The sequence below is a fragment of the Oncorhynchus clarkii genome, chromosome 4 (assembly GCF_045791955.1).
Source record: "Oncorhynchus clarkii lewisi isolate Uvic-CL-2024 chromosome 4, UVic_Ocla_1.0, whole genome shotgun sequence".
Lineage (NCBI taxonomy): Eukaryota > Metazoa > Chordata > Actinopteri > Salmoniformes > Salmonidae > Oncorhynchus > Oncorhynchus clarkii.
Genome location: NC_092150.1, coordinates 44,911,016 through 44,929,185, shown reverse-complemented (window position 1 = coordinate 44,929,185; position 18,170 = coordinate 44,911,016). Strand labels below are relative to the sequence as shown.

General features: G+C 42.0%; 1 protein-coding gene across 1 annotated transcript; it reads right to left on the bottom strand.

Annotated features, from left to right (window-relative positions):
• Window positions 1-409: 409 nt before the first annotated feature.
• LOC139406847 (serine/threonine-protein kinase NLK2-like) lies at window positions 410-18,119 on the bottom strand. Its single transcript, XM_071149930.1, has 11 exons — window positions 16,551-18,119; window positions 16,242-16,371; window positions 15,633-15,688; window positions 15,221-15,327; window positions 14,862-14,947; window positions 13,448-13,657; window positions 8,895-8,996; window positions 3,961-4,047; window positions 3,585-3,783; window positions 3,359-3,452; window positions 410-3,243 (listed from the first exon to the last, which is right to left on the bottom strand). The coding sequence occupies exons 1-11, from the start codon at window positions 16,859-16,861 to the stop codon at window positions 3,195-3,197; spliced, it is 1,431 nt and encodes a 476-aa protein (XP_071006031.1). The 5' UTR covers window positions 16,862-18,119; the 3' UTR covers window positions 410-3,194.
• Between the last annotated feature and the right edge of the window lie 51 nt (window positions 18,120-18,170).

The following is an 18,170-nucleotide window of genomic DNA, read 5'->3' as shown; positions in this document are numbered from 1 at the left end:
TGGATAGAACATATAGAAGCAATCTAATGTGCACAACCTCTGCAGGTCAACCTGATAACCTGTACAATAATGTGATAAATTGGGTAACACTTTACTGAAAGATAGCCACTTGTCAAATGTATAAACTGATTATATCTCAGTAACATATATAGGATATAATGCAATAGGCATAATAACCAGAGTTATCAGGCATGTTGAAATTGAAAAGATTGAAATATCGCCATATAGAATGAGAACATAAAACTTTCTGAACACAAGAAAAAGTATACAACCAAACATTGTATGGGGGGCAAAAAATAACTTGCAATTTGAGGGAGCAGCCCTTAAGTCAACAACCTGACACAGTACAATGTAACGTTGCCTTTTGAGCCCCCTCCCCATTGATAAGCGGACAGACACCACACAGGAATATTATCCAGTGACTATCCATTTATTCATTCACTACTTTACTCTAGTCGTTTTCTTAAGAAATTCAAGTATTTGTTGGGAGCACAAGTCCAAAACGTTTCCTAAAATATGACAAAAAAACAAACCAACCAACAGAATTTTAACATTTTCAAAACAGCAGTATTCAACATCGGTTTCATATTCAGAATAATACAAATAAAAAACACAAGTATCACTTTTTTCTTCTTCTTGTCATCAGAAACATTTCTAACATCAACATCCCCAGGTGTAGTCTCTCCAGTGCCTATTGAGCTCATGAACAAAGGATATAGACTCGCTTCCTTTTCCTTCAGTATATGCGTCCCAAATGGCACCCTATTCCCTATATAGTGCACTACCTTTGACCAGAACCTCAATAGTAGTGCACTACAAAGGGAATAGGGTGTCATTTGGGATGGATCATAGATCTGATCTGAAGAGAACTGGACATCTGAAAGCAAATCCCTAACGGTGCTTCTCTCCGTTAGGGATTTGACCAGTCTTCTCTTCTCCTATCAGCACCAATGAACGAAAGAAGGGGAGGATAAGAAGCTGCTTTGAGCTACTGAACTGCCAGAGGAGGCTCCTCCAGTGAGGAACGGGATGTCCTTATTGGCTTCTACATTAAGCATAGCTGAGTCATACTCCTTAGTGCACACTGTAGGAAAACATTTTGCAACAAGTTTCTTATTGAACAAGTTCAAGTAGTCCCTCCCAGTTTTAGTCTGTTTGATTTTTTTGGTGCCTAATGAATAAGACCCTGCTATAAAAGGCTAACAGAGACGAGAGGACAGTGTGAGGGGGATAGAGAGAAGAAAAGAGGGTGTGAGGGAAAGAGACATACCCTGGTGAGCTCTTCTAAAACTCAGCCTGCTTGGGCTCTCTACTAAAGACAATAGCAAAGTTGTGAAACCAAAAAATAACTATTTTAAATGGATCACATCACAAAACATAAAACTATGAATCATATTTCCTAAAATCTAATTCATTAACATCACCACAAGATAGGTGTGTCCACGGCGACAACTCCCATTGCACTGCATTCAAATCCAAAAGCCTCTTCCTTTTAATTTTTTTTTTTTATATATCATAAATACAGACATGCAGGTTTAAGTGAAACATTCTGGCAATCCCCGTCAACCACTTAGCCTACACTTCCAATAGCACCATCAGGTGGCGGGACAAGGGCCTGACCACTGCCATGACGGCAATGCCAACTAGCACAGTGCAGCGTCTTCAGGAGCCTCATTTTAGTTAGTACTAGCTCCAGTCAAGAGCTTCAGCGCACAGAGCTTTGCGGTTCCTCTTTGTGGAGAGAGAAGAAAAAAAAGTTGAGGCACACTGTTATTGGTGAATAATATCGGTGTGTATTTGTGTGGTCGGGTTCACAGTCTTTGCAACGGAACACCTGAGCCGTGAACTCAACTGGAAATAAACCAACAACCAATAAAGGAAAAACAAAACACAGCAGCATTTCACCAACACATTTCAACAAGCTGTTCTTCCTGCCATCTGTCCCTCATCTTCCATCCCTCTCTCCAAGAGGGAGCGGCAGAGGTTAAGGACAGCGATTTAGTACAAAGGAATGACATCACGTTACAGTGCGTAGCAGTTGAGTTGGGTCTATGTACACTTCACCCAGTAGACTCTCTCTCACTCCCTTTTTGACTCCAACTGTTTTTGAGGTAATGAAATCATTGAAGCAGAAAACTGCACTTTCCCTTAAATTCTACACACAGACACATGTGAGCGCGTGCACACACACACACACACACATACTGAAAGGGCTGACTACTCAGTACATGGGCACAACACGTGCTCAAGCTCGAACCGCCACTCACAGAGAAGCTAAAAATAAACACAAATTAAAATATAAAATAATATGATTTTAAAAACATGGGCGAGGCTCCATCTGCCTCAGAAGCCGTGGCCCCACCCAATCAAAGAACCAGGTCAATTTGTTGTCTTGGAAATGGTTTGATCTTATGGACGAGGGCAGATTGGGAGGGAAGATTCACAAGTAGCACGGAGTGAACCTCAAGGCCAGAGGTTGCATTGTAGCGCAGATCTAAAACCAGTTTACCGAAGATATTGAGAATGGGCCCAGTGAAACTATCAAACCAAATCAATGGAATCAATGATAAAGGTAGGGTCATCAATGTGACATTAACATGACTAAGTCACTGAGAGCACAGATAAGAGAGTATGGTATCGCCAGGAGTACGTTGCTTAGACGCTTTTCATCATATTGCACGAGGCTGGAATGACTTAACAATTAACAGAGCAGAACAATTATTCAACATAAATTAATTAAACAGCTATTCCTTTGTCTCCACCTTAAACCAGATTGGAGCACAACACAACCAACTTCAACTCTTCTAGTAATCAATGTTTCCAATAATTTCCCTCTTCTACCACTTTCCCTCTTTATTCCTTTTTTAAAAATTCAGCAGCACATTTTAGTTTTCAGCATTGGGGAAATGCCTATAGCCCTGGTGTAGTCAAGTCTTCACCAGTGTCAATAGTAGTTTTTATAGTTGGGAACTGTAGTTGTCATTGAAGGGAAATGTAGTCTTTAGTAAAAGTGAGCATTTCCTCCAACAGACACGGTTCTTCTCTCTGAGAGGCTGGCGTACTGTTTCATTCACCCCTCCCCTCCATCCAGAGAAACCCAAACCTATCTCTATTATATTGACCAAAGCAAGTCTTGTTCTTTTTATCAAACTGAATTTCCCATGATTCTTCTTGTACTTGAACGATACTCCCCTTCATCTCTCCTCCTTCCTGGAGACTTTGGAGGAATGCCACGCAGTAGACCTGAGAGATCAAGAAAGATAGAGAAAGAAAGAGAGATGTAGATAGTGCATGGAAAAATAGTATTTTAAGCTGCATGTATATTAGTTGTGTTCATCCCTCCCTTGGTGTTCCTCACCTGATGAAGGTCTTGAAGGCGGCACTCTGGGGGTTGATGCACAGCGGCACTCGTTTCCCCTGCTGGTGCTCTGTTATGAAGCGATGGATGAGCTCTGACAGAGCGAGAGAGGAGAGATTGCGAGAACGAGATCGCAACAGGCCATAAATTTCAATTGGAAAAAAGTCAAAGAGAAGAGAATTGAAGAGAAAGAGGAGTAGAGAGAAGAGCACCAGATAGCTCATACCTTTGCCCTGCCAGACAGAGAGCAGGCTGTTATCGTAGCTGTGGCTGAAGTTCCGGTCGGCGGGCGGTTCAAAGTCACGCGTGTACACACGCCCGCTGGGCACGGAGTAGCAGCACTGACACATGCACGTGTGGTAGCGCAGACGGCCCTCGTCCAGGTAGGGGTGGGAGAGGGCGTCGCTGCCCGAGATCCGTTTGGCCTGAGTCACACACATGGAGAGAAAGTTGGTCCCTCTCTAATCTTGTATTTTCTCCCTTACTGTAGCTAGCTATGCATTTTCCTTCTCAGAGGTAGCTACATTTTCAGCTCTTGTTGCTTAAACTTCCCTATAAAGAGGTAGCCAATTGTGTGACAATAGACTCCTGTCTGCACTCACCGGATCAAACACCAACATACGACACAACAGGTGCACGGCCTCGTGGGTCGCCCCGTCCGACAGCATATATAACACAGAGAGCGACGGCTGAGGGGGAAGGGGGGGGGGGAGAGATTTTACATCATGAACTGCTGCACCTGGTTTTAGATAAGGATTGTGTGTGGGGTATAGATTCGATAATATCTGGGCCCGGTTTCCCAAAAGCATCTTAAGGCTAAATTCACCAATTAACTTAGTCTTCCAAGAAGCTTTTGGGAAACTGGGCCATGAGCAGTAATATTTTGGCACCCTTGCACGATTCTCTATTTCTTCAAAAATATTTTTGGGGGGTTTTAACATAAACACAAACACATTTGGCAGGAGATGACAAACGTGTTTGTTTGTGTTTATGTTAATACCCACCCCCCCCCTTTTTTTAAAGAAATAGAGAATCGTGCAAGGGTGCCAAAATACTGTGTCCATCTTCCATGCATAGCCTACAATCCAAGTATAAAAGTATAAGAAAGCATTTTATATAGCATACACCATCACAATAAATCCATTATTTATTTTAGACAGGTCTAAAGAAACATAATGAAGAAAATGTAGTCTATTTCATAAAAACAGAATAGCATACTCTGAGTTGTCCTTATGTTAGGCCCTGATCTGGCTATGCCATATGGCAGTGGGCTACACTAATTCATTTACAGACAAGATTTGCTTAGAATTACGTGGCATTCTTTTATAGTATGAAGAATAGAATTGAACATAGCTGAATAAAATAGAAAGCATATTTTCCACCAAACGATTTCCGAAGGACACATGCAGCTATTCAGTGTTGAGCGGTTATTAACAAAGAAACAGGGGCTCCAATATATTTAATTTGGAGTTATTTATGCAATGTTAGTTGTGATACAAACTTAGAATGTATTAAAAATCAAAACATATAGCCTAAGACTGCATGATGCGACAAATTATTTGAAAAAAGTCACATGAAAGACACGAGCTCTTCTCCTTGTGCAGGCTCCACATACTTCAACATTCTCTCATTTACAATTTGACAAGCAAATCAAATCAAAATTGATTTGTCAGATACACATGGTTAGCAGATGTTAATGCGAGTGTAGCGAAATGCTTGTGCTTCGAGTTCCAACCATGCAGTAATATCTAACAAGTAATCTAAAAATTTCACAACAACTACCTTATACACACAAGTGTAAAGGAATTAATAAGAATATGTACGTAAAAATATATGAGCGATGGCCAAACGGCATAGGCAAGATGCAGTAGATGGTATAGAGTACAGTATATACAGTGGGGCAAAAATTATTTAGTCAGCCACCAATTGTGCAAGTTCTCCCACTTAAAAATATGAGACAGGCCTGTCAATTTCATCATAGGTACACTTCAACTATGACAGACAAAATGAGAAAAATCCAGAAAATCACATTGTAGGATTTTTAATGAATTTATTTGCAAATTATGGTGGAAAATAAGTATTTGGTCAATTACAAAAGTTTCTCAATACTTTGTAATATACCCTTTGTTGGCAATGACAGAGGTCAAATGTTTTCTGTAAGTCTTCACAAGGTTTTCACACTGTTGCTGGTATTTTGGCCCATTCCTCCATGCAGATCTCCTCTAGAGCAGTGATGTTTTGGGGCTGTTGCTGGGCAACACAGACTTCCAACTCCCTCCAAAGATTTTCTATGGGGTTGAGGTCTGGAGACTGGATAGGCCACTCCAGGACCTTGAAATGCTTCTTACGAAGCCACTCGTTCATTGCCCGGGCGGTGTGTTTGGGATCATTGTCATGCTGAAAGACCCAGCCACGTTTCATCTTCAATGCCCTTGCTGATGGAAGGAGGTTTTCACTCAAAATCTCACGATACATGGCCCCATTCATTCTTTCCTTTACACGGATCAGTCGTCCTGGTCCCTTTGCAGAAAAACAGCCCCAAAGCATGATGTTTCCACCCCCATGCTTTACAGTAGGTATGGTGTTCTTTGGATGCAACTCAGCATTCTTTGTCCTCCAAACATGACGAGTTGAGTTTTTACCAAAAAGTTATATTTTGGTTTCATCTGACCATATGACATTCTCCCAAGCTTCTTCTGGATCATCCAAATGCTCTCTAGCAAACTTCAGACGGGAGAGGGGTAACAATGTAAGAAATAACACATAAAAAAAAAATAATAATAATAATATTCTGACCCATCAGACTAATCTTAATTTAAATCTTGTCTATATATATGGCAATATACACTACAAAACCAAAAATATGTGGACACCTGTTCGTCGAACATCTCATTCCAAAACCATGGGCATTAAGAATGAGTTGGTCCCTCCTTTGCTGCCATAACAGCCTCAACTCTTCTGGGAAGGCATTCCACTAGATGTTGGAACATTGCTGGGGGGACTTGCTTCCATTCAGCCACAAGAGCATTAGTTAGGTCGGGCACGGATGTTGGATGATTAGGCCTGGCTCGCAGTCGGCATTCCAATTCATCCCAAAGGTGTTCGATGGGGTTGAAGTTCTTCCACACTGATCTCAACAAACCATTTCTGTATGGACCTCGCTTCGTGGCCTTGTCATGCTGAAACAGGAAAGGGCCTTCCCCCAAACTGTTACCACAAAGTTGGAAGCACAGAATCGTCAAGAATTTCATTGTACGCTGTCGCGTTAGATTCGTCTGTCCGACTGCCAGATGGTGAAGCGTGATTCATCACTCCAGAGTACGCATTTCCACTGTTCCAGAGTCCAATGGCAGTCACTCCAGCCGACGCTTGGCATTGGTGATTTTAGGCTTGTGTGCGGCTGCTTGGCCATGGAAACCCATGTCATTAAGCTCCCGAAGAACAGTTATTGTGCTGACGTTGCTTCCAGAGTTTGGAACTTGGTAGTGAGTGTTGCAACCGAGGACAGATGATTTTTACACGCTTCAGCACTAGGCAGCCCCGTTCTGTGAGCTTGTGTAGCCAACCACTTCGCGGCTGAGCCGTTGTTGCTCCTAGACATTTCCACTTTACAATAACAGCATTTACAGTTGACTGAGGCAGCTCTAGTAGGGCAGACATTTTACGAACTGACTAGTTGGAAAGGTGGCATCCGGAAGGTGCCACGTTGAAAGACACTGAACACTTTAGTATGGCCATTCTTTTCCCGGTGTTTGTCTATGGAGATTGCATGGCTGTGTGCTTGATTTTAGACACCTATCAGCAACAGGTGGCTGAAATAGCCAAATCCACTAATTTGAAAGAGTGTCCACATACTTTTGCATATATAGTGTATCTGTGGAATAATTTTTGATTTAGAATGGCCCACAAAAAAAATACATGTAATCCGTAGCCTGCACTCGAATAGCAAATGGAGGTTACGTTTTTTAATATGCAAGCATATACGGCGCGTCCATTTGGCTAGGAGAAGCTTTCCCGAAAGTAAATTGAATTAAATTGCCAAAATTATATAGAGAAATAAATAAAATCATTCAAAATAGAATACTAAAGCATGATTTAGCCATGGAAGATCATTAGCTTATTTAAAAAAAATAAGTTGTGGATGGTTTTATAATCACATTGCCTACAGTCCGAAGGAAAGGCAGCGTGCGCAATTTGGGCAGATTCATTGTTGAGTTGCGACGGCCTGTGAAAAGTGGGGAGACCAAGCCAGGCATATCGCAATTTAAAAATACAATCGCGGGGGAAAAAAGCTAAGAAAGAAGAAACATATCTGATATAGCTTATAGACTAGACCTACTCTAGGTTATACTCACTCAGCCATGCATTGAATGTTCTTTTTTGCTAACACTGATTGAGTTATATTATGACTATCCAACCTATTCATCACACTACGAAAAGTAGGCTCTTATAAAAGTCAGCAAATGCGATTATGCATGTAATGTTTTTATTATAAAAGGTGCAATTTTATGGGGGAAATTATCTTCCCCAAAACAACTCACGCGCTGTCGATGTATGCCAGGTAGGCTACACTGCTTGTAAAGCGGATTAATGTGCTTCATTTTAAGAAGTGAGCAAGAAATATAGCAGCACAAGAAAGCTGGGATCCTCTTTCAAACAGTGGCCAGTCAAAACTCTGTTTGCACACGCAATGACACGATGGCGCAATGGCTAGGCTTTTAAGAACACGTTTCACTCGGCTCTGTAAACTATGTGCTCTCCAACCGTGTTCCAGGGGTCCTATGCCTAGGCTACGTTTGGAATGATTTGGCCACTTTAATTGTGATACAAACCTTATAAAAAAAAATAGGCCTACGGACTAGGCTACATAGTGTGCGACTATGATTATCATGCATCTGTCGGAACAGGGGCAGAAAAAAATCAATAATACATGTCCTCATATACACAAATAGCAAATGGAGGACACTTTTCCTGCTCTTCATACCAGCCAGGTAGGCTACTCCTGCTGTAAAGTGAAGCAATGTGCTTAATATTAGGAGAGTTGAGAAATAAATAGTAGGCCTAGCCTACAGAAATCAGATGGGATCCTTCCTCCCTCGTTTCAATAGAGACCTTCAAAACTCTATTTTCTCACACAAATGCATAGCCTATAGAAATGTTCATGGGCTCTCACGAAGTGTTCAATTTGATTTTCGATTACATTTGCATTGATGTCAGAGTGATTAGAGGGACAATAAGTACCAGGCCATTAGCAACTGGCAGTTAGCAAGTTTGATAGGATACTAATGACCATCAGTGGCAGCAGAGCGCAGTTTTGGAGAAGTCTAGTTACCGTGACTAAACAGTCACATGGAATTTGATTGCGGTCTCATGACCGCAGGTGTGGTGGTAAAACGGTCACTGTAACAATCCTAGTTTGGAGTAAGGTATTTACATTTGTAAAGTGCAAGGGGGACAATATTTGACCACAAGTGTCTCATAGTAATACAAAGGAAGGTCAGATAAGTTAGTGAGTAGTTCAGTGAGGAGGAAGTACCGGTTTGTGAGGTCCTCTCAGGATGTGAGCTCTGGCCCCCTCACAGGCAGATGCCATGGCCGAGAGAGGAGGGGTACCCAGCAGATCAGTGATCAGATCCAACTGAGAGAGAGAGAGAGAGAGAGAGAGAGTGGAGAGAGAGAGAGTGGAGAGAGAGAGAGAGAGAGAGTGGAGAGAGAGAGAGAGAGGAGAGAGAGAGAGAGAGAGGGGGATAGAGAGAGAGAGAGAGGGGGATAGAGAGAGAGAGAGAGGGGGATAGAGAGAGAGAGAGAGGGGGATAGAGAGAGAGAGAGGGGGATAGAGAGAGAGAGAGGGGGATAGAGAGAGAGAGAGAGAGGGGGATAGAGAGAGAGAGAGATTTAGTTTGACAACAACCCTAAATTTAAAAAAATGACCATCCACAAGTGCCAAAAATTCGATACATTTGATTATTATTAGATAAAAGTTACAATTATTGCCCAGACAGATTACACCTTCCCCTCTTTCCTTTGCTTTCCCGCTTTCCTCCCTCACAACCTGTTGAATATGGTTCTGTGCCTCCCACCCCTCTACTAGAGCTGTGGCGGGTACAACATTTCGTCAGTACGTGATTGTCAAGCAAATAACTGTCGGTCTCGCGGTAATTGACCATTAATTAACAAACACATTTAGCATCTCCTGGCTTCCACACATAGCCTACAAGCCACTGATGGCGACCTTTGGAACATCTACATTAAAAAAAATATAATAAATCCATGTAATATAGCCTACACCTTGACAATAAATCTGTTATTTATTTTAGACAGGTCTAAAGAAACATGATATGAAGAAAATGTAGTCTATTTCCGAAGAACAGAATAGCATACTCTGAGTTGTCCTTATGTTGGGTCCTGATCTGGCTATGCCATATGTAAGTGCGCTACACTAGTTCATTTAGCAGACAAGATTTACTTAGAATTTCATGGCATTATTTTATATTATGAAGAATACAATTGAACAAAGCTGAATAAAATAGAAAGGATATTTTCTGTGTTGAGCGGTTAACAAAGAAATAGTTACTCCTACAGTGCCTTGCGAAAGTATTCGGCCCCCTTGAACTTTGCGATCTTTTGCCACATTTCAGGCTTCAAACATAAAGATATAAAACTGTATTTTTTTGTGAAGAATCAACAAGTGGGACACAATCATGAAGTGGAACGACATTTATTGGATATTTCAAACTTTTTTAACAAATCAAAAACTGAAAAATTGGGCGTGCAAAATTATTCAGCCCCTTTACTTTCAGTGCAGCAAACTCTCTCCAGAAGTTCAGTGAGGATCTCTGAATGATCCAATGTTGACCTAAATGACTAATGATGATAAATACAATCCACCTGTGTGTAATCAAGTCTCCGTATAAATGCACCTGCACTGTGATAGTCTCAGAGGTCCGTTAAAAGCGCAGAGAGCATCATGAAGAACAAGGAACACACCAGGCAGGTCCGAGATACTGTTGTGAAGAAGTTTAAAGCCGGATTTGGATACAAAAAGATTTCCCAAGCTTTAAACATCCCAAGGAGCACTGTGCAAGCGATAATATTGAAATGGAAGGAGTATCAGCACTGCAAATCTACCAAGACCTGGCCGTCCCTCTAAACTTCCAGCTCATACAAGGAGAAGACTGATCAGAGATGCAGCCAAGAGGCCCATGATCACTCTGGATGAACTGCAGAGATCTACAGCTGAGGTGGGAGACTCTGTCCATAGGACAACAATCAGTCGTATATTGCACAAATCTGGCCTTTATGGAAGAGTGGCAAGAAGAAAGCCATTTCTTAAAGATATCCATAAAAAGTGTTGTTTAAAGTTTGACACAAGCCACCTGGGAGACACACCAAACATGTGGAAGAAGGTGCTCTGGTCAGATGAAACCAAAATTGAACTTTTTGGCAACAATGCAAAACGTTATGTTTGGCGTAAAAGCAACACAGCTCATCACCCTGAACACACCATCCCCACTGTCAAACATGGTGGTGGCAGCATCATGGTTTGGGCCTGCTTTTCTTCAGCAGGGACAGGGATGATGGTTAAAATTGATGGGAAGATGGATGGAGCCAAATACAGGACCATTCTGGAAGAAAACCTGATGGAGTCTGCAAAAGACCTGAGACTGGGACGGAGATTTGTCTTCCAACAAGACAATGATCCAAAACATAAAGCAAAATCTACAATGGAATGGTTCAAAAATAAACATATCCAGGTGTTAGAATGACCAAGTCAAAGTCCAGACCTGAATCCAATCGAGAATGTGTGCAAAGAACTGAAAACTTCTGTTCACAAATGCTCTCCATCCAACCTCACTGAGCTCGAGCTGTTTTGCAAGGAGGAATGGGAAAAAATGTCAGTCTCTTGATGTGCAAAACTGATAGAGACATACCCCAAGCGACTTACAGCTGTAATCGCAGCAAAAGGTGGCGCTACAAAGTATTAACTTAAGGGGGCTGAATAATTTTGCACGCCCAATTTTTCAGTTTTTGATTTGTTAAAAAAGTTTGAAATATCCAATAAATGTCGTTCCACTTCATGATTGTGTCCCACTTGTTGTTGATTCTTCACAAAAAAATACAGTTTTATATCTTTATGTTTGAAGCCTGAAATGTGGCAAAAGATCGCAAAGTTCAAGGGGGCCGAATACTTTCGCAAGGCACTGTATATGTTTAATTTAGAGTTATTAACGTAACTTTAGTTGTTCTACAAACATTGGGCTATATATTTAGATTTTTAATACATTATAAGGCTGCATGATGCGACTAATGGCGCAAGCTATAAACACTTCATCAGTCTCTCATTCACAATTTGACAAGCACTTAATAATGCCTCGAATTTCATAGCGGCATCCCCTTTGTGTGGTCGTAATGCACCCTAAAAAAATCCCATCTGGTTTGCGCTTAGTGGGACTATCATTTGTTTTTCAACAGGACAATGACCCAAGACACACCTCCAGGCTGTGTAAGGGCTATTTGACCAAGGAGAGTGATAATGCTGCATCAGATGACCTGGCCTCCACAATCATCCGACCTTAACCCAATTGAGATGGTTTGGGATGAGTTAGACCGCAGAGTGAAGGAAAAGCAGCTAACAAGTGCTCAGCATATGTGGGAACTGTTGGAAAAGCATTCCTCACGAAGCTGGTTGAGAGAATGCCAAGAGTGTGCAAAACTGTCATCAAGGCAAAGGGTGGCTACTTTGAAGAATCTAAAATAGAAAATCTATTTTGATTTGTTTAACACTTTTTGGGTTACTACATGATTCCATGTGTTATTTCATAGTTGATGTCTTCACTATTATTATACAATGTAGAAAATAGTTTTTAAAAAGTTATATATATATATATTTTTTAAAACCTTGAATGAGTAGCAGTGGTCAACAGGTGAAGATGCAGATCCCATCCTCGTCGCCAAAAATGTTGTGGAAATTCAGTACTGAGATAGACCTGGTCATTTCTCCAAACAACCATCTTTATTTAATATCAAATAATTATTGCAATAATGAAGCCGACGACCCCACACTCCGAAGTGTGTTGCCGAGTGCTTAACTGATAATGAAAAAAAAACAGATCTTATATAGGCCCTAAAAAAATGCTTAGTCAGGCTGGTTCCAACCTCTCTCATGCAGAATGGGGGTACCATAAGCTACTTTGGGTTCATCCCATGGTCATCTCCATGGTAGTTGTTCTATCCCTCCAGGCTAAGTTTCCCAGATGCCGGGATGATGAGACAAAGAGGGTTTTGTTCTATTCCTCCAGGCTCCCTTTATCTCTGTTACACCCACCACATCTTATCTATGGAATGCCAGCTGTAGGTTTTTACCTAGCCATTGCTTAATCAGTTGCCAGACCAAGCTTCAAAAGTCTCCTCTCAGTTCACTCAGAATGAAGAGAGAGAAATGTCTTTCTATTAGTTATGTATATAATCATTAACTATTAATATCAAACAAATCAGGTGAATATGAAAATGTTCAATCACAGTAGGTGTGTGCAACCTGTTGACTGGTACTGTATGTGTGAAATTTGTTTTGATTTAGGATGGACCGTTATCATGAACCTGTATCAAAACAGGGGCAGGGGGAAAAAAGACATGTCATCTATGCACTTAAATAGCAAATGGAGAACGCTTTTCCCGTGGTTCATTTTCATTCCCGTTGCAAAGATAACTTTCCTAATATTAAGCACAATGGTTGAGAAATAAATATAGTAGGCCTAGCCTATAGAAAGCTGATGGGATCCTCCTCTTTTTAATAGAGACCATGACCCTGTTTTATTGCGCAATTGCATAGCCTATAGAAATGCTTCGCAATATGAGCTCATTAAATGTTTAATTCGATTTTTGATTATATTTGCATTGATGTCAGAGTGATTAGAGGGACAATTGAGTACCAGGCAGTTAGCAAGTTTGGTAGGCTACTAATGACCATCAGCAGCATCAGAGCTTGGAGAAGCATGGAGAATTAACATGACCGTGGAATTTGACTGCCTTCATGACTTGTGACCACCGGTGTGATGGTAATACGGTCACCGCAACAGCCCTACCCTCTACCTGTTGTATGGGGCTCTGGGCCTGGAACAGGATGCGTCGACCCAGTAGTTCAGCGAAGATGCAGCCCACCGACCAGACGTCTATGGCAGAGCCGTAATGGCGGCTGCCCATCAGCACCTCAGGAGCCCGGTAATACTGAGTCACCACCTCCTGGGTCATGTGACGAGATGGGTCCGGCTCCTCCACACGTGCAAGCCCAAAGTCACAGATCTGAGAGAGAGAGAGAGAGAGGGAAGAGAGAGAAAGAAAGGGGAGTGGAAGAGGGGGGATTTCGTTACATGATAATAACACTGAGTATACAAAACATTAATAACACCTGCTCTTTCCATGACAGACTGACCAGGTGAAAGCTCCCTTTTTGATGTCACTTGTTAAATTCACTTCAATCAGTGTAGATGGAGGGCATTTTTAAGCCTTGAGACAGTTGTGACATGGATTGTGTATGTGTGCCATTCAGAGGCTGAAAAATGGGCAAGACAAATTATTTAAGTGCCTTTGAACAGAGTATGGTAGTAGGGGCCAGGTGCACCAGTTTCACTGTGTCAAGAACTGCAACGATGCTGGGTTTTTCACGCTCAACAGTGATGGGTTCGGATTTCTAAACTTTAAATATGGTTAATACTAGAGACATGAGGGGTGCCATAGTCCAGGGTCTACACTAGAAGTTAAGGGTTATATGTAGGAGGAATGTATATGGTGGATGCAATTAAGCTTGGAATGTACTGACTGGAGGAAAGAATGGGTGGAGAGCTGTGTATTAGTGAGGAAGAGGGTCGAGGTCAGGTCACATTAAGGGAGAAGGAACAGTTTATTGCCCATATCATTTAACTTCCTGCCTAGCAATAAAGATGTCATGTTTAGAGAAGGAGGAGACTCCATCCAAATTAGAGTATATATACTACCACTGGTGGAAATATGTTTTTGTCTTATGCAGCTGTATGACCCAATAGGTGAATAAACTTGGTCTAAGCTTTACTAATCGTCCGTGAGTTGTAATAAGTTCATTTAGAACCTAACAACAGTTTCCCATGTGTATCAACAATGGTCGACCACCCAAAGGACATCCAGCCAACTTGACACAACTGTGGGAAGCATTGGAGTCAACATGGTCCAGCATCCCTGTGGAATGCTTTCGACACGTTGTAGAGTCCATGCCCCAACGAATTGAGTCTGTTCTGGGGGCAAAATGTGTGCGGGGGGTAGAACTCAATATTAGGAAAGTGTTTGTAATGTTTGGTATAATCAGTGTAGGTTGACCAGTGTAATTACAGCATAATACACATGTATGTTTGTCAAAAGGTGTATAGACGAAATTCTTCAGCATAATGCTTCCTTGTATGTCTTTTGAGGAAGTTCACACACAGATTCACACGAGGACACACGCCAAAACAAACGTGTACACACACACCGTTACCTTGAGCAGGCAGTTGCTGTTGACTAACAGGTTCCCAGGTTTGATGTCCCTGTGCAGGATGCCAGCAGAATGCAGGTACTTCAGCCCTGAGAGAAAGAGAATCACTGTTACTCATAATGGTTCAAATACAGCCCGTAGCCAATTCTATTTCAGTGTTTGCAGTCAATGACAACATGAATCTATCAATATGGCTCCATCACATGAAACAAGCTGGCTCCTTTAAACCTACAAACCCAGAAAGGCTAGGGGGCAAACTCACAAATGGGTTGTTTTTGGACTCAGGAGTCAACCTTTAACTTTGACTTCCACCTCCTTTTCAACTTTGCCCCTTTCCCTACTCCTCCCTCCGTCTCACTCACCTCTGAGGATCTGGTAGAGGAACACCTTGATGTGGTCGGTGGTGAGGGGCTGGGGAGACACAATGACTTTGTGGAGGTCACTCTGCATCAGCTCAGTGATCACGTAGCTACAGTCAGGCATGGCCCCACGGTCAAGGAAACAACAGACAACTATAGGTTGTGGATGGACGACATAGAATAAAGCGTAATACTCCATCTATCTATATTAAAGTTAAATGTATCTATCTATCATAACACAAGACTATCACTAAATGGTATCATCTCTGTTTAGGTTTATCTTGATTTAAATTGTACTATGTAGATTCAGACTGTTTTGAAAGGAGGCATGATAATGGAGAGAGAAAGTGCAGGAGTGAACAATGGCTGACACATAACAGTCATGTGTGCACATGAATGTGCGTGTGAAGGATACATTTCCTCGAAGCAGTCGATCTGTGGAGGCTGCAGAATGTCCAGCGCTGACAACACCTGTAAACACACATCATCATCATCATCACCCTTCTCGTTGTTTTAATGATTAGCGATCTAAAGGACAAAACAGACAGACGAACGGTTAAAAGCAGTGAGTGGCCATCCTATCGCCTCTGATCACAGAACATTGGCCGTCATTTGGTGTTCATTTTCTGACGATTGTACATCGCCACCATTCATCAACACTCAGCAAGGGATCTACCGTTCACAGCCAGCATTTGTTATGGCACTTCTTGTCCTTAAGTGTCTAAACTATAACAAACCTCTAACTTCACAGTGATATTTGTAAAGCAAGCCTCTGTATGGAAACATCAATGAGCAGTGTGAAGATGCATCGCTATGTCTTATGTTATGGATGCAATACTGTATGAAAATGTCTCAAATGGCACCTTTTTCCTATAGTAAGTACACATTTTTTTTTTTTATAGGAAATATAGTATAGGAAATAGGGTGCCATTTAGGATGCAACCTATGCGGGACGCAACCCCTATCAGAAGAATTCATTTGGGAGCTATGTCCTGTGTATAGATGTATTGCTATCCATTCTTACGTTGTCGTGCTTGAAGAAGCAGAGCATCCTCAGCTCTCTGAAGACCCTCTTACAGGAGACTAGGTTCTGGAAGACATTGGGCATCTTCTTCAGGGCTACTTTACGCCCGTCACGAGGGTCTGTCACTGACCTGCAGGAACAATATGAAGAGAGGCATCTGTTAGCACTGGTCACCAATGGGGAGGGCACGTGCACAGCATGTCTATCTCATTCCCTTGTCAGATACACACCCTTTTTTGGAAAGGAAAAACACCATGCAAAAACTCACTTGGAAATCAGTCAATTCTTATTTGAAATTGCACAACTTACCAGACCACACCAAATGCGCCATAACCGATAGGTCGATCAGGCTCCATCTCAGCAGGGCTTGGTACTTCACTGGCAGGACTACTATGAGGCTGTGGTACAGCGGCCCCGCCGCCGGTGCTTCCCCCAAGAGACGTTGGATGTCGTGGCGTCCCCGCCGGGGCAGTGGGTCCAGTTAGACTCGGAGTTGCAGTGAGGCCCGTGGAAGTGGCTCCAGTTGAGGTGTTGACGCAAAAATACTTATGGCCTAACTCAGATCCGGGGAACAGGTTACCACATACTGTCTGCTGCCGACCTGTACCATGGAATGCCATTCTATTTCAAACCCCTATCAGAAAAATTCATTTGGGAGCTATGTCTAATACTGTACTCACTTTGAGCGTTGCATACATTACATATACATGATGCTAGAGTCTCACTTCAATGTTCTATGCAGGCATGATTGACTATGTTTCTTGCGTATAGAACATGCAACGGAGAATGTAAATAATGTCTGATATGGTTGGCAGCTATCTTGCAAGATATGTAATAACAGGAGCAGTGCTGTTTAGTTTGCTATTAGACTCGTCGTGGAATCACCAGTATTGGCTTCAGTGAGGTAGGTAGGTCACGACAAAAAAAAATATATAATTAGCAATGCGTGTTCCTGAGCTAAGGTCATATAGACAGACACAATCCCTATCTAATTGGCCAGTGATCACACAATCAATGCAAGTCTGGTTGGGGGAAACAATGCCTGTCACTGTCAATACATTTGTACTTTGTTTTGTGGCCTAATTTTACGACGAGAAAGAAGTCTCCCCTTAGCTAACAATGCTATGTTGCATTACCTGGCTACCAGCTCGCGCTACATTAGTTTATTGCCCGGGCTCAGCTAGCTACTGTAGCTACCTTTGTCTGGTTGAAGTTAACTAACGAACTAGCTAGCTAAACCTTAAAAGTAGACACACCTGTGTTTGCATATAGTTAGCCGAGTAATTACACTAGCTTATTATATAGCTAACTAGTTGCACTGTGTTGCGGAGGTAGCTAAATAGAGGTAGCAAACGCCCATTCCATCCACTTCAGATGTCAGTCAATGAAATTAAGAGTCGTAGAACGTTAGCTAGATGGCATCTGCCCGATTGCTAACCAGCTGTTCCATGCCCCTTATAGATAGCCGGTATTTAGCTAGTAGACTATCGTGACCCTATATATTCGCTTTGAGCAAAAACACTTTCAGTAGACGAAACGATTCCAGGAAAATGAACGAAAAAAACAAGCCAGCAAACGTTGTTCGCAGCGCGAGGAAATCCTATTTGATTTTACACAACGAAAGTCAGGTTTGCATTGCTAGCTGCGTTAGCCGGGGTTGTCAGCTAGCTAAATTGCTAACAAGCTAGCCATATCATACCCAAAGCTAAAAGTGCAAAGAGAGATTAAACGAGCTGCTATGTGATAGATTCCATCGCTCTTCTCTATATCATCTGCTAAACATGTCTTCCGAATGATCCCTTTCTTTCTTGGAAATCAGATGTTTGAAAGAGTGGGATAGTGAGTGAGTTGGGGGATGGATGGCAAAGGAGGAGAAAATGTGGGGGAGGGTTAGACCACTGGTGTAAACAATGCCATGGACAATAAATC

Coding starts and splice junctions, on each gene's coding strand:
- LOC139406847 (XM_071149930.1), bottom strand. CDS start 16,861: ATGGCATTCCATGGTACAGGTCGGCAGCAGACAGTATGTGGTAACCTG. Junction 3,453..3,584: donor CTCTGTCTGGCAGGGCAAAG/GTATGAGCTATC, acceptor TCGCTCTGTCAG/AGCTCATCCATCGCTTCATA. Junction 3,244..3,358: donor GCCTTCAAGACCTTCATCAG/GTGAGGAACACC, acceptor TTGATCTCTCAG/GTCTACTGCGTGGCATTCCT.